This window comes from Elephas maximus, chromosome 10 (genome assembly GCF_024166365.1).
Source record: "Elephas maximus indicus isolate mEleMax1 chromosome 10, mEleMax1 primary haplotype, whole genome shotgun sequence".
NCBI classification, from domain to species: Eukaryota; Metazoa; Chordata; class Mammalia; order Proboscidea; family Elephantidae; genus Elephas; species Elephas maximus.
The window spans coordinates 109,295,896-109,312,711 of NC_064828.1; the positions used below are offsets into that span (position 1 = coordinate 109,295,896).

Here is a 16,816-nt window from a genome sequence, read left to right on the forward strand (position 1 = left end):
TAATTTCACTCAGCGTAATGCCTTCCAGGTTCCTCCATGCTATGAAACGTTTCACAGATTCCTCACTGTTCTTTATCAATGCGAAGTATTCCATTGTGTGAATATACCATAATTTATTTATCCATTCATCCGTTAATGGGCATCTTGGTTGCTTCCATCTTTTTGCTATCGGAAACAGTGCTGCACTAAACATGGGTGTGCATATATCTCTTATTTCTCTAGGATATATTCCGAGAAGTGGGATTACTGGATTGTATAGTATTTCTATTTCTAGTTCTTCAAGGAAGTGCCAAATCGATTTCCAAAGTGGTTGTACCACTTTACATTCCCATCAGCAGTGTATAAGTGTTCCAGTCTCTCTACAGCCTCTCCAACATTTATTATTTTGTGTTTTTTGGATTAATGCCAGCCTTGTTGGAGTGAGATGAAATCTCATTGTAGTTTTGATTTGCATTTCTCTAAATGATCATGAACATTTCCTCATGTATCTTTTAGCTACCTGAATGTCATCTTTAGTGGTCTATTCATATCTTTTGCCCATTTTTTAATTGGGTTGTCTTTTTGTAGTTGAGTTTTTGCAGTATCATGTAGATTTTAGAGATAAGGCCTTGATCGGAACTATCATAGCTAAAAACTTTTTCCCAGTCTGTAGGTAGTCTTTCTACTCTTTTGATGAAGTCTTTGGATGAGCATAGGTACTGGATTTTTAGGAGCTCCCAGTTATCTAGTTTTTCTTCTGCATTCTTTATAATGTTTTGTATACTGTTTATGCCATGTATTAGGGCTCCTAATGTTATCCCTATTTTTTCTTCTGTGATCTTTATCGTTTTGGATTTTATATTTAGGTCCTTGATCCATTTTGAGCTCGTTTTTGTGCATGGAGTGAGGTACCGGTCTTATTTCATATTTTTACAGATGGATATCCAGTTATGCGAGCACCATTTGTTAAAGAGACGGTCTTTCCCCCATTTAACTGTTTTGGGGCCTTTGTCAAATATCAACGGCTCATATGTGGATGGATTTATGTCTGGATTCTCAATTCTGTTCCGTTGGTCCACGTATCTGTTCTTGTACCAGTACCAACCTGTTTTGACTACTGTGGTGGTACGATAGGTTCTAAAATCAGGTAAAGTAAGGCCTCCCACTTTGTCCTTCTTTTTCAGTAATGCCTTATTTATCTGGGGCCTCTTCCCCTTCCATATGAAGTCGGTGATTTGTTTCTCCATCTCATTAAAGAATGTTGTTGGGATTTGGATCAGAATTACATTAAATGTATAGATTGCTTTTGGTAGAATAGACATTTTTATAATGTTAAGCCTTCTTATCCATGAGCAAGGTATGTTCTTCCACTTACGTAAGTCTCTTTTGGTTTCTTGCAGAAGCGTAGTGTAGTTTTCTTTGTGTAAGTCTTTTACATCTCTGGTAAGATTTACTCCTAAGTATTTTATCTTCTTGGGGGCTACTGTAAATGGTATTGATTTGGTGATTTCCTCTTTGATGTTCTTTTTTTTTTGGTGTAGAGAAATCCAACTGATTTTTGTATGTTTATCTTGTATCCCGATACTCTGCTGAACTCTTCTATTAGTTTCAGTAGTTTTCTGGAGGATTCCTAAGGGTTTTCTGTGTATAAGATCATGTCATCTGCAAATAGAGATACTTTTACTTCTTCCTTACCAATCTGGATGCCCTTTATTTCTTTATCTAGCCTAATTGCTCTGGCTAGGACTTCCAGCACAATGTTGAATAAGAGTGGTGATAAAAGGCATCCTTGTCTGGTTCCGGATCTCAATGAGAATGTTTTCAAGCTCTCTCCATTTAGGGTGATGTTGGCTGTTGGCTTTGTATCAATGGCCTTTATTATGCTGAGCAATTTTCCTTCTATCCCTATTTTGCTGAGAGTTTTTATCATGAATGAGTATTGAACTTTGTCAAATACCTTTTCTGCATCAATTGATAAAATCATGTGATTCTTGTCTTTTGTTTTATTTATGTGGTGGATTACATTAATTGTTTTTCTAATGTTGAACCATCCCTGCATACCTGGTATGAATCCCACTTGGTCATGGTGAATTATTTTTTTGATACGTTGTTGAATTCTGTTGGCTAGAATTTTGTTGAGGATTTTTGGATCTACATTCATGAGGGATATAGGTCTATAATTTTCTTTTCTTGTGGTGTCTTTACCTGGTTTTGGTATAAGGGATATGGTGGCTTCATAGAATGAGTTTGGTAGTATTCCGTCCTTTTCTATGCTCTGAAATACCTTTAGTAGTAGTGGTGTTAACTCTTCTCTGAAAGTTTGGTAGAACTCTGCAGTGAAGCCGTCTGGACCAGGGCTTTTTTTTGTTGGGAGTTTTTTGATTACTTTTTCATCTCTTCTTTTGTTATGGGTCTACTTAGTTGTTCTGCCTCTGTGTTAGTTGAGGTAGGTAGTGTGTTTCTAGGAATTCATCCATTTCTTCTAGGTTTTCAAATTTGTTAGAGTGCAATTTTTCATAGTAATCTGATATGATTCTTTTAATTTCAGTTGGGTCTGTTGTAATATCGCCCATCTCATTTCTTATTTGGGTTATTTGCTTCCTCTCCTGTTTTTCTTTTGTCAGTTTGGCCAGTGGTTTATCAATTTTGTTGATTTTTTCAAAAAAAATCTTTGGGTCTTGTTAAGTCTTTCAATTGTTTCTGTTTTCTATTTCATTTAGTTCAGCTCTATTTTTTTTTTTTTTTCTAGTTTTTATTACTTCTGTTCTTCTGGTGCCTGAGGGTTTTTTTTTTGTTGCTCTCTTTCTATTTGTTCAAGTTGTAGGGATAATTCTTTGATTTTGGCCCTTTCTTCTTTTTGGATGTGTGCATTTACTGATGTAAATTGGCCTCTGAGCACTGCTTTCGCTGTGTCCCAAAGGTTCTGATAGGAAGTGTTTTCCTTTTCATTGGATTCTATGAGTTTCTTTATTCCATCCTTAATGTCTTCTATAATCCAGTCTTTTTTGAGCAGGGTATTGTTCAGTTTCCAAGTGTTTGATTTCTTTTCCCTGCTTTTCCTGTTATTGATTTCCACTTTTATGGCCTTATGGTCAGAGGAGATGCTTTGTAATATTTCCATGTTTTGAATTCTGCTAAGGCTTGCTTTATGACCTAATATGTGGTCTGTTCTAGAGAATGTGCCGTGTGCACTAGAAAAGCAAGTATACTTGGTTGCTGTTGGGTGGAGTGTTCTGTATATGTCTACGAGGTCAGGTTGGTTGATTGTGGCATTTAGATCTTCCGTGTCTTTATTGAGCTTCTTTCTGGATGTCCTGTCCTTCACCGAAAGTGGTGTGTTGAAGTCTCCTACTATTATTGTGGAGCTGTCTATCTCACTTTTCAACGATGATAGAGTTTGTTTTATGTATCTTGCAGTCCTGTCACTGGGTACATAAATATTTAATATGGTTATATCTTCTTGGTGTATTGTCCCTTTAATCGTTATGTAGTGTCCTTCCTTATCCTTTAGGATGGATTTAACTTTAAAGTCTATTTTGTCAGAAATTAATATTGCCACTCCTGCTCTTTTTTGATTGTTGTTTGCTTGACATATTTTTTCCATCCTTTGAGTTTTAGTTTGTTTGTGTCTCTAAGTCTAGGGTGTGTCTCTTGTAGGCTGCATATAGACGGATCTTGTTTTTTAATCCATTCTGCCACTCTCTGTTTCTTTATTGGTACATTTAGTCCATTTACATTCAGGGTAATTATGGATAGGTATGAATTTAGTGCTATCATTTTGATGTCTTTTTTGTGTGTTATTGAGAATTTCTTTTTCCCACTTAATTTTATGCGCTGAGTAGATTATCTTTATGTATTGTCCTTTCCTCATATTTGTTGTTGATTTTGTTTCTGCTGAGTATTTTTTTCTTGTGTTTTATTTTGATGAGTAGGATAGTTTGTCTCCTTTGTGGTTGCCTTATTATTTACCCCTATTTTTCTAAATTTAAACCTACCTTTTATTTCTTTGTATCACTATATATTCCTCTCCATATGGAAGATGTATGATTACATTTCTTAGTCCCTCTTTATCGTTTTAGTGTTGTCGTCTTTTATAGAATAACATCGCTGTTACCCTGTTTTGGGCTTTCTATTTTTTTATATTCTTGCTTTGTTTTTTTGGATTTCCCTGTGTGGGTTGACTTCTGGTTGCTCTGCCTAGTGTTCTTGTCTTGGGTTAATACGTGATATTATTGATTTTCTAACCAAAGAACTCCCTTTAGTATTTCTTGTCATTCTGTTTTGGTTTTTACGAATTCCCTCAACTTGTGTTTATCTGGAAATGTCTTAATTTCACCTTCATATTTAAGAGACAGTTTTCATGGATATGATTCTTGGCAGGCAATTTTTTTCCTTCAATTTTTTGAATATGTCATCCCATTGCCTTCTCTATTTTCTGTTATCCCTCCCTGCTCTGGTACTCCAATCACTCGCAGGGTATTTCTCTTGATAGAGTCCCACATGATTCTTAAGGTTTCTTCATTTTTTTAAATTATTTTTTCTGATTTTTCTTTCAAATATATTAGTGCCAAGTGATTTATCTTCGGGTTCAGAAATTCTAGCTTCTACTTGCTCAGTTCTGCTCTTCTGACTTTCTATTGTCTACTTCTGTAATTTTATTGTTAATCTTCTGAATTTCTGATTGCTGTCTGTCTATGGATTTTTCCAGCTTATTAAACTTTTCATTATGTCCCTGAATAATCTAATTTCTTCAGTTGCTTTATATGTGTGTTCCTTGGCTTGTTCTGCATATTTCCTCATTTTCTTCCTGATGTCTTGAAGGGTTCTGTATATTAAACTTTTGTATTCTGGCTCTGGTAATTCCAGGAATGTACTTTCATCTACAAGATCCCTGGATTCTTTGTTTTGAGAGCCTGTTGAGGTGATCATGGTCTGTTTCTTTATGTGACTTGATATTGACTGTTGTCCCCGAGCCATCTATAAGTTATTGTATTAGTTTATGGTTGCTTACTGTGTCGTAGCTGGTCGCTTTGTTTTGTTTTGGTATATGCCTATGGGTTGCTTGAGTGAGCTAGCTTGATTATTTTCACCTTTGGAGCTCTGGTGTCCTGTCCCCAGCTGGCTAGAGCTGTTATCAGGTATATCAGTCTAGGAGTCCATTCAGTTTTCTTGTATGAATTCAGCTCAGGTTTCCAGATAGCTAATCAATAAGTGTGTGGTACAAGCTCTGTTCTACAGTCTTAGAGGGGTAGGGGTGATTGGCATGTATAATGGTATCTGATTGCAGTAGGGGGTCACGCCCTGAACAAGGCAGGGGGTTGAGAATCGACCCCCGAGTGTCTCTGAGGAAAGCGCGTCCCTGTTACCTAGAGCGTGCAGGTGGTGGGCTCTGCAGAGGTACCATGGGCACCCAGTTTTTGGTTGTAAGGACTGGGAGGTACCAGTTATCTTTGGACCCCTGTCGTGGGTGGCTGGGTGACCTGAGTGGAGCTACCAGTCCTTAGGTCCCTGATGTGGGTAGGTGAGGACCTTGATTAATAGGCAAAGCAATGTCAAACATCAAACACCCAGCTCTCCACCTCACAGCTGAAACATTTGGAGTGTGCCAACAAGGGCCTATTCTCCCAAAATAAGCCCACACAGGACCACGCAGAAGGGAAAGGTGCTCAAAGTCCACGGACAGTTTATGCCTGGACAGGAGCCGCTTCTGTCCTGAGCTCCCCCATTTAGTGGAGCTAGCAAATTATCTTTTCCCCCAACTGCAATTTTTTTCCTTCCCTGAGGCCGCGAGAATGGCTCTAGGTGGGGCTATGTATTCTTATAAGGAGCCCCAGTGGCACAGTGGTTAAGAGTTTGGCTGCTAATCTAAAAGGTTGGCAGTTCGAATCTACCAGCCGCTCCTGGGAAACCCTATGGGGCAGTTCTACCCCGTCGTATAGGGTTGCTATGAGTCGGAACTGACTTGATGGCAATGGGTTTGGTTTTGATTTTTGGCTTTTGCTTATAAAATAGCATCTTTTTTTCAACAAGAAGAAATTCTTTTGTTATATCTTCAGTTTATACAGCAAATTATATCTGTACAATATTTGACATTCCCTCTTCCCGCTTCCCCGACTTAAGAATCTCCCTCCCTCTCATGTTCAAAGTCCAATCTCAAATTCTGCCTCCACAGATTAGAATGGCTCCTCCACTTGACCTAACTCACTACCACGTTACCCCGTTCTATTTCTTCATAGCGTTTTGCACGTTCCAACTTCCTTACTCACCTTTTTCCAGAATGAACGACAGCAGCATGGGAGCAGCAGCATGGGAACAGGGTGCTTGTTGGGCTCACTGTTGTATCTCCAGCACCCACAGTTCATGGGGAGGGGTCAGTGGTTTGGTAAACACAAGAGTCTTGCACAGGAACTCCCCTCCTTCTGGGCCTCAGTGTTCTCATTCCTAAAATGAGGAGGCTGGCTGATCTCTCAGGTTTCCCCCGCTGACATTCTGATTCTCTCCCCACTGAGAGACATCTACATAGGAATAGCCATCACAGACTGAGCTCTTACATCACCAAACGCTGTGCTAGGTGACAGCGTTAAATGATGAGACACAAACTCTGTCACTTGTGCTGCCTGATGCTCCTTGTCTGTCTAGTGCCAGATAAGAAGACTGGAGTCGGAGAACATAAAATGAGAAGAATTTTTTGTATGTAATTTCTTTTATTTGCTTCAAAGCACTTAACTGATATTATTCCATTGAATCCTCAGAATAACCCTCTAAAAAGTGTATTATTACCCCCATTTAAAAGATGAGGACGCTGTGGGTTGAAGCCACATGTGCCTGGGGAAGACCGGGGCTCCCCATAGCGGGTTCCTTTTTCTGGAAGCACCCCTTGTCACAGCTGAGGTCCTGTTGACCTGGCTTAGAAGGTATCGGAGGGGCAGCTATCCTGCAGAGAAGGCAGGAGGGACAGGCACAGGAAGCCTGGGCTGGGGGGACAAGTGGGCTGTGACTGCAGGCTATGGAAGGTGGGAGGGGAGCCTGACTGGGGCTCGGATGGCTGGGACAGCTTCAGGGAGGAGAGACTCCTACAGTCACTGAGAGAAACCAACTGCCATGAAGTCGACTGCGACTCATGGCGATCCAACATTGTGCCAGAGCAGAACTGTGCTCCGTAGGGTTTTCAGTGGCTGGTTTTTCTGAAGTAGATCAACAGGGCTTTCTTCCAAAGTGCCTCTGGATGGATTCAAACCTCCAACCCTTTGGTTAGCAGCCAAACATGTTAACGGGGCATTGTGGGGGTGGGGGGCATTGTCAGGAATCAGGCGACTGAGGAGGGCAGGCCCAGATGGAGGGGCCTTGAATACCAGGAGCCGACAACAACTTTTCGAGGTTGCTTACTCCAATGGCTCTCAAATTGTTGCTGTTAGTTGCTGTTGAGTCGATTCTGATTCATGGTGACCCCCTGTTTCAGAGTAGAACTGCTCCACAGGGTTTTCAAGCCTGTGGTCTTTTGGAAACAGATCGCCAGGCCTATTCTCTGAGGTGCCTCTCGGTGGGTTTGAACCACCAACCTTCTGGTTAGCAGTAGAGCATTTAACCATTTACGCCATGGTTCTCAAATTATGTCTCCAAAAAACACTGAGGCTCTGAGAGTTGGATTATCCACACACACACAAAAAAAAAAATTCCAGCCTTATCCCCAAAGTAGAAGAAATACACTAAATTTGTGAGTATTTTTTTCCTTTCAATTTTTCTCTAATCTGAAGACTGCCAATTCTTACTTTTCTCCGCTACAATCTAGGTCAAGGATAGAATCTGACTCAGCACAAAATTAGATGAATTGTTGTACATTTAATTAATCAACATTACAAAGTGCTCACACTGCATGCAACCTCAAAATACCCAGGTGTGTCCAACCTCTACCCCGTCAGCAGGCGGGCAACCTGAGGGGCCCCGTCCCCTAGTTCAAAGTGCTCGCTTGCCGCAACCCTGTGACCTCATGCGTCATGGGCACTGACCAGCAGTCTTCTGAGTTCTGAGCTCCTTTCAGACCTTCCCTGAACCTGCTTGGGCAGGTGTGGTTTTACAGGCATGTTTGCGTGCAGGTACAGTGCCACATGAGCCAGCGATGCCAGGGCCTGGAGAAGGGCCCCTGGTCCCCCACAGCAGAGGGGCACAGAGCTGAGGAGACAGGATAGGAGGCAGTCCTGGGTGCGAAACACAACGACTGTAGCTGTGAGGGACCAAAGGAGGCTGAGGCAGAAATCTATCATCCCGCTGAGGAAACAAGGCTGAGCGACAGCCAGGCACTGGAGAAAGCCACTACAAGTGAAGTCCTCCCTGGTAGCACCAAGCTGCCAGGCAGTGCTGGGGGCTGAGGGGCAGGCAGAGAGGTCAGGGGGCAGGCTCAGCGTATCCTGGGTGGGCTCATCCTCTGTCGTCCCATTCCCTCCCTGACCCTGTACGTGACAGAGGAGGACACACAAGGCTGGTCAACATCCCCACTGAAGGCCAGCAGGACACAAGGCCACGGGGTGAGAGGAGACAGATCTGTGGGACCTGGAAAAGGACCAGAGAAGAGAGACTCAGAGGCGAACAGAAGGACTGGGCTGCATGACGGGTGGGTGGAGGGCTGGTGGGAGCAGGGCTGCCGGAGCACAGGGCTGGGGCAGGGCAGCGTTGGTCCTCATGGCTGAGCCCTCGTGCTGAGCTGAGCACAAGCTTGGTGTCAGAGACCTGAATTTGAAACCTGGCCCCATGAGCTCACTCAGAGAAGACACTGTACCTGCTTAAACCTTCCTTAAACCTTTGTAAACATACAATAAAACCATACCCACCTCAGTGATACGGTGGTTAAACAGAGGCTGTTATTTAACGAACCGGCTAGAGAGGAAAATTCTACCTGCAGCCTGCACAGGGCAGTGCTCAGGTATGCATCTAGGAAGGTAGTAAGGAGAACATGGGGCCACCATGAAGCCTGACCCTACCCCCTGGAGGGCAGCAGAGACAGGGAGGGGTCAGCCTTCATGGACCCCGGCCACTCTGCTCTGGCTACTGTGGACCAAGAGGTACTGGGCCCCAGCAGTGCTCACCCTGTCACTTCTGCCGGGAGCCTGGCAGCAGCTCAAGAAGCATGTCCTCTGTATTGTTGAACTGTGTGGAGAGAATGGAAATTAGACAGCAAGCCCTGGGCCTCCCAACAGCCCAGCACAGTAGGCGGGGAGCAGGGCGCAGACCTGGGGAGTCTCCTCCTCCCAGCAGCCTCGGCCTGTGACCGCCCACCCGAGAGGCCTTCCTGTAGCATGGGGGCCTCTGCAGAGACCCCAGGGGATGGCCTGGTCATTTGGTTCTAACTTTCTCCAATCCAGTCACTTATAAATCATCTGTTGTAAATTCTCTCCATTTTTTGAGCTCTTTGTGCTGGGCTGGAGGGAACAGATGGGGGAGGACAAGGAGAGGTAAAGCAGGGCCACCCACGATCACCCAACTGGCCCCTGGGAGAAGCACACTTGCCTTGACATGGTACACTATGCGCCAGTAACTGGAATCTGAGCATCGGTATTGTCCTTCAGGGTAGAGCTGCCACAACAAAGGCAGAGGGGATGGAGGCGCCTGGCTGGGACACACTCCTTCCCCCAGGGGCGCATCCCCTTGACGCATGAGGACTTGGAGGCCACCATTCCTCTGGATTGAGGAGAGAAGGACAGCGCACAGCTCAGGGCCTGGGCTTGCCAGGGCAACTCCAGACACAAGTAAGCAAAGTCCTTCCTGCCACTCACCAGCCTGGTGGGTATTTGGGTCTGGGATGCTGGAAGTACAATGCCTAAAGCACTTACCTCGAGGGGACTCTTACTGGCCAGCATGCTCCCACTTCCAGCCACCCAGACGGAGCTGGGAAAGGCTTACCTTCTTCTGACCAACTGCTCCCTGTGAGGGTACTATAGGTTGAATTGTGTCCTCCCACAGTATGTGTTGGGATCCTAACCCCTACACCTGTGGATGTAATCCTGTTTGGGAATAGGGTTTTCTTTGTTATGTTAACAAAGACATATCAGTATAGGGTGGGTCCTAAACCTAACAGCTTTTGAGATATAAAGAGAAAATGAGACACAGAGACAACCAAGCAAGCAAGGAAGCAAGAATGGGGGTAAGACAGCTGCCTCAGAGATCAGAGATGGCCAAGGAACTGAAGAATGCCAGGGCTGGAGAAGCCGAGACAAGGGTCTGCCCCCAGAGCCAGCGCCCTGACTATGGACCTCCAGCCCTCCAAACAAGGGGCCCTGGGGGTGCAACGGCTAAGTGGTCAGCTGCTCACCACAAGGTTGGAGGCTGGAAGCCACCCAGAGGTTCTGCAGGAGAAAAGACTTAGCAATCTGCTCCCTTCAGGATTGCAGCCTAGGAGACTCTTCGGGGCAGTTCTACTGTCATGTGGGGTCGCTATGAGTCAAAATCGACTCGATGGCACCTAACAATAACCACACGCTCCTAACCTGTGCAGAAATAATTTCTGTTCTTTGAACCCACCTACCTGTGGTATTTCTGTTACAGCAGCACTAGATCACGAAGACAGAGGGCCTGTGCCAGGGCCCTCAAGCTTCCTAACAGCGCACTTTAGGTGCCTATTTCAGCCTTCATGGGCTATTCTTTATCTTGTCATATTTCTTCTTTTAAATAAGATATCCCTGGACCCTAGGATCTGGTGGCAGGCTGCTTTCCACCACCTCTAACTCTCACCACCAGCACCTCTCATCTGAACTACCGCAGTAGCTCTGTAAGTCACCGCCTGGTGCTCCACGGTCAGTTCTCTGCACAGCAGCCAGGGTGAGCGTCTAAAAACCACACCACTCCCCTGCTCAACACCCTCTGATGGCCCAGTCCCAGGCAGAATGAGTGGAAATCTTTACCACACCACACAAAAACCCACACTGCCGGGCCCCTGCCTCCCTCCTCTCTTGTGGCTCTGTCCTTCACTCTCCACCCTGTCCTGGCCACACAGGCCCCCTCTCAATTTCTCGAACACGCCACACTCATGTCTGCTCTCAGGATCCCTTGCACCTGCTGTCCTCTATGCCTGGAACATTCTCCCCCAGATCTAGGCAGGGTAACACCCTTCTTTTAGGCAGGTCTCTGCTCAACTGTATAAAAGTTCTTGGGTGGTGCAAACGATTTGTGCTCAAATACTAACCTAAAGGTTGGCAGTTCAAACCCGCCCTGTGGCACCACAGAAGACAGTCCTGGAGATATGCTTTCGTAAAGACTACAGCCCAAGAAAACCCTACGGAGCAGTTCTACTCTGTAGCACGTGGGGTTGCCGTAAGTCAGAATCGACGCAGTGGCTAAAGGTCTGGTTTTGATTTGGTTTCTGCTCAAATGTATGTATATAGAGACAAACATAATAGGAAACAATATGGCAGAACTGAGACCAGACTCATCAGTTATATCAGTAACTGACAATGAGTTCAATTCACCAATCAAAATGAATGAGCTCAGCAAATCCAACTCTATGACTATGTAAGAGCATCCCTACAACATGGAGATTCAGAAAGTTTACAAAGAAAACGACGGGCAAAAGAACATTAAGACCCTCAGAGGGGTCTTGCCTGAAGACCCCCACATCACTCACTGTCTCCTCCCACCCCACTCTAATTCTCCTACAGAACTTACCACCAGCTTAAGAGCTATTTTTTTATCCATCTCTCCCAGCAGACTGTCAGCTTCACAAGCACTGAGATTTTATCACATTTAATGTGTGCCCCAGAGCCTAGAACCCTGCCTGACATGATACTTAGCACTCACATTTGTTTAATGAACAATTTTTCAAAGTGGAAATAGTCTTATTTTCTGTGAAAGAAACTAATGCTCACTGTTAAAAAATTATTCAGATCACACTGCAAGATGTAAGTGTGGGTATCACTATTCTTGCCTTGTTAGTGTTTCTTATTGATTTAAGTAAACCTTTATATATGAAGAATAGTGGTTCTTTTAGTCATGTGTGGCAAATCTCACTCTACTCCTCTTCAGTTTGCTACTGGGTTACTTTCCATGCAGAATTTATACTGATTTTGTGGAAAACTCTGTCTAGTTCTTGGTTTCAGTGTCATGTTCAAGAAGATATTCTCCAGAGATTAAAAAAAAAAAAATACATTCACCTAAATTTTCTTCAAATATTTGAATTAAAAAGTAAATATTTAACTTGATTTTTTAAAGTATATATATATATATATATATATATGCATGCTTTTGAAATTAAAATATAAATTAATACCAAGTTTAGAAGGCGGTTAAGAGCCTGGAATTCCAACCCCTTTACCTACTATCTGTGCTACCTTGGACAAGTTTACATTTTTATGCCTCAGTTTCATCATCTGTAAAGTGGGGACAGAGTCAACACTCAATAACTTTTTGCTGTTTGCTATATTACATGAATGTTCTACTCTATATTTTAATTCACTTTTATACTTTCTTCACTCTACATATGGAAAATTTTCAGTATTTTTCACCTTTGGGGAAACCAAGGCTCTGGTGGAAGGCACTTGCAAAAGAGTTATATTTCTTTAAGAAGAAATTCGCATTAGCTAAGGATCCATCGTAAAGCATCAGGGGTAAAACAAAGTCAACGTTTATTCCACACCAGCCTTTTTAGTAAGGTATTACGCGTTAAATCGGCTTCCTCCAAAGCATAGAGAAGGTATAAAACACCCCATCCTCTGGGAGTGGTTCCCAAACTTAAGCCCCAGAAAACCAAACCCACTGCCATCAAGTCGATTCTGAATCATATCGACCCTACAGGACAGAGTAGAACTGCCCTCACAGGGTTTCCAAGGAGCGGACGGTGGATTCAAACTGCCGACCTTTTAGTTAGCGGCCTGAGCTCTTAACCACTAGCCGAATCAATCTATTGAGGGTACTTTTTAAAACACGTATTTCTGGGGCCCACACCAGGAGGGTCTGATAACCGGCCAGGCGTAGGAGTCACTTACTCCCTTACTTTAGAGAGATATTATTCTCATTTGGCAGAGAGGTTAAAAGCTCAGGTACTAACCAAAAGGTCGGTAGTTCAAATCCACCAGCCGCTCCTTGGAAACCCTACGGGGCAGTTCTACCACGTCCTATAGGGTCGCTACGAGTTGGAATCAACTCCACGGCAACGGGTTTGGGTTTTTTTTTGGAACCTGAAGCCCAGAGAAGTCCTGTCTTAACCAAGATCATATTCACACATGCCAGAGCCACTGGGTCCTCATCCGTTAGCCTCCATACCTTTGAGTAATCACCACCCTCCTTCCTGGCCTGGAGAACTCCTACTCATCCTTCAGAACCCTGCTCTATAAGTGGTTTCATCTGCGAAGCCTGGGCTGCCCTTTGTTAATCAGACCCCTTCCAAGCCTTCCTGCCACCACCCTCGCTGCCGGACCGGGGCTCCTCAAAGGCCCAGCCCAGCCTGGGGCATCTCCAGCTCCGGGGGGCCCCGCCGGGAAGGCAACGAGCGCCCATACAGTCCTGCCTGCCTCTGCCTGAAGCGGGCTGTACCTCCATGATTATGGGCAGCCAGGCGTGCTGGTTCTCGTCCAAATACACGGCCTTCTCCCAGAACCACAGGCGGTCCGGGTGCAAGACCGACTGCGCACTGGAGCGCCGCTGCTGGGCCATGGAGCCTGGGGCAGTCAAGGAGGACAAGCACGGCGCCACTCGCCGCCACTCGCTGATCGGAGGGATGCACGGCCCCGACGCATTTATAGCGGACCTCGCACAGCGCCCCCAGGTGGCGGGGCGGGAGGAGGGCGGGGCGCGAGGCGGAGAGTGGGGCGGGGCGGAGGGCGGGGCGGAGCGGAAAAGGGCAGGGTGTGGCGGGAGAAAGGGGTGAGCCGGCGAGGAGTGGCGCGGGCGTGGCTGTGCCCTCGAGTAAGATCGGGGGCAGCCCTGAGGCCCAGGCCCCAGCCCCAGGGGTTCCTGGAGTTCCCAGCCAGCCGTCCCGCCCAGCCCCCACACCCCACTGCTGGCCGGGTACCTTGCTCTATGACCCTGGTCCTTTCTGCTGTCGCGAGGCGCCGTTGTGGCGTCAGGACCCCACTGTCCGGAACCACTGCGTGTGGCTGGTCAAGCCAACCCTGGACTGGGGGCTCCAGGCCTCTGCTGAACTCGCAGGCTACCCTTGACCCCAGGCACCTGGAGCCAGTGGCCCTCCAACTCTTCTGGGCCTGAAAGCCCCTGCGGCCTGACCCAGGCCTCGGCTTCCCTGGCTCACAGAATCTGTGTCCTTGGCAACACTGCAATTCTTGAAGTGCCCCCTCCGCCCAGGCACACATTTTCCACGGCTTTGATGATGCTGTGGTTGTCTAATAGCTATTGTGAAACAAGGTGATGAAGAAACATGGGCCGTTCCCTTTATAGGCTCTGAATTCATTAGAGAAAGCGTAGCTCAAAATGAATGCTTGGAAAGAAACCCCTCCGCCCCAAGATCAATGGAGTTGAAAAGTCCCTGGGTTATGTGATCAAACTGTCCCTGGAAGTTACAGCAAATAAGGAAAATAATTTCACTTCATGTTGGAGTAACACATGCCCATTAAGACAATTAAGAACATAAAGGACAAGGGAAAAAATGTGAAACCATTTCCAGCCTCTTTGCTGAAATAGCATGACTGGTCACGGTTGGGTGCCTGGCCTTTCAGTTCTCTCCCATCTTTCTGATTAAAAAAAAAAAAAATTGCCACCAAGTCATTTCTGACTCATGGCCACCCTGTGTGTGCAGATTAGAACTGCCTTCCTTAGCCTTCCTTAGGGTTTTCAAGGTGGTGACCTTTCAGAAGCAGATCACCAGGCTTTCTTTCAAGGCCCCCCTGAGTGGGTTGGAACCACAACCTTTCGGCTAGTAGTCATTTGCACTGCCCAGGGACTCCTTTCTGACTGGGCACCAAGAAAATAATTTGGGATCCTTTGAAATGTCGTAAAGGTGAAAATGAGTTTGATGTCTGATCCCCTGACAGCAAAGGTGAGTATTTGCTTCTCCGCGTATCCAGCTAGCCTAATTCCCAAGAATGAGCTGAGGTAGCCTGAGGTAATAGCGATATGATTGGATTTACCGGGAGCACAACAGAAGACAAAAGCCTAACAAAGCTCTTTCCAAGTGAAGCCCATAGTGGTGTTGGCATTTAATATTCAGACTGCTGGCTTTCAGGCTGAATTCCCTGTGGACCGTCCTTGACTAAATAGCCACTGGGAGTGAGATGAGATGAAAATGGTGGGAACAGGCTCTATGGGGGAAGTCGCAGCCTGGTCCAGAGCTTTGAGGTCAGAAATGATAGCAAGTTCCAGCTTAAGCAGCACCTCTGGCGTGGACTCTTGTGGCAATTAAGGAGCATCCAGGAGCCAGTGTGGCTACTGACCCAGTCACCTCATTTGCCCCAGGACTCACTGGGTCAGCTGTTCTAATTAGCACTCACTCTGCTTTTGGAGAATCAGAGGCCTTTTGGCTGGATAAGCTTGCGAATCTTCCAGGAATGAGGTTCCCTCCCCGCACCTCCACCACCCTTTGGAAGGACAATGTATTTCTTCAGTTTCACACTGGGGCGTCTTAGTATTAAGCAAAAGTATATGTTATTCCTGTGCGGGACTTAGAAAATTATTTGAGAATGGGTTCCAAAAAATGAAAAGTAAAATAAGGATGGCCCAGAAGGTTAATGGTTTCTCTGGCGTCTTTGAGCCTTTTTCATGGAAATTCCACAGGAGGGGAAACAATAGCCATTGTGTAGTCCTGGGGAACTGGGAATGTGTGTGTGTGTGGGAGCCTCCAGCATGTTATCTACATCATCTTAGGGCTTTCAGTCTATTCCTTGGTAACTTTGTCCTTTAATGGTCTGCGAGGTTCCCCCGAGAATAATCAAGTGGATGTTCTGTGAAGAAAATAACCCAAAACAGTTATTTTGACTCATATTGACAGAATCCTTAACTGATGCCCTCATGTCTTGACTTGGACCCAGTGTTGACTTTGCTACTACCACCTGTGAACTTGGCAGAACCTCTGCCGTCTGGGCCATACTTTTGTAATGAATGGACCAAGCTAGATATGCTCTAAACCCATTTTCAACTCAACCATGATGAAGTTGCCTATTGGGAAGTGAGAATAGACAAAAGCTGGACAAGCTCATGATATTAGTTCAGGAATGTCATGAGCAGAGTGGACATTAAGGCCCTCAGTGGAATTCACTCTTCGGGAGTGAGGAAGCCATCCTTCCTGTTTGGGTTCCAAAGAAGGATGCTGAGGGTGAGTCGTGGCCATAGTATTATCTAGAGCCTTGTTCCTCTAAGTGTGTTCCCTAGACCAGCAACCATTGTCCATCAGAAGGGGCGGCACCAAAATGACTCTCCATAAAATTTTCGTCAGTGTTCCAGTAGAAATTTATTATTTTTTATAAAAATATCACTGTAGTTAGTTACAACAACAAAAACATTTTTTGTAAACCCAGCTTACAGGTATCAATATACCTACAAGGCTGAAACTCTATGCTAATTTACTTTTGAGCCTGTTAATGCCCTCAGGTCAGAGCCGCCATTATTACTCAATTACAATGATGCTTTCAATCACATGGTTTTGCCCACAGGTGCTACAAGCACACACTTGTTTTCGTTGCTGCTGGTATTTTTATAGCCTCTGATTTTGTCAAATTTTCTGATGTTTTAGCTACAATATTGTGGTAATTAGTATTTGTGAACTTATATCAATAACTCTTTTGAGAAGAAAGTAGTAATTAAAGGAAAAGGAGTGATATACCAAAATTATGATTTATGTACAAAAACATTGCAAAGGATTCTGTATGGTCTGGTATGGGAGGAGGTCCATGCAGGGGTGACACCA

The 16,816-nt window shown here is 45.1% G+C and overlaps 1 protein-coding gene across 1 annotated transcript; it reads right to left on the bottom strand.

Moving 5' to 3' along the window:
• Positions 1–9,063: 9,063 nt before the first annotated feature.
• Positions 9,064–13,614, bottom strand: TCL1A (TCL1 family AKT coactivator A). The gene is made up of 3 exons (XM_049897545.1): positions 13,495–13,614; positions 9,481–9,651; positions 9,064–9,120 (listed from the first exon to the last, which is right to left on the bottom strand). The coding sequence occupies exons 1-3, from the start codon at positions 13,612–13,614 to the stop codon at positions 9,064–9,066; spliced, it is 348 nt and encodes a 115-aa protein (XP_049753502.1).
• Positions 13,615–16,816: the final 3,202 nt, after the last annotated feature.

Bases quoted from the DNA above. Each gene is read 5' to 3' on its own strand.
- TCL1A (XM_049897545.1), bottom strand. From the start codon at position 13,614: ATGGCCCAGCAGCGGCGCTCCAGTGCGCAGTCGGTCTTGCACCCGGAC. The intron at 9,652-13,494 runs GTACAGCCCGCT...TCCTCAATCCAG, and splicing joins GGCTGCCCATAATCATGGAG to AGGAATGGTGGCCTCCAAGT. The intron at 9,121-9,480 runs GCAAGTGTGCTT...CTCTCCACACAG, and splicing joins GCATAGTGTACCATGTCAAG to TTCAACAATACAGAGGACAT.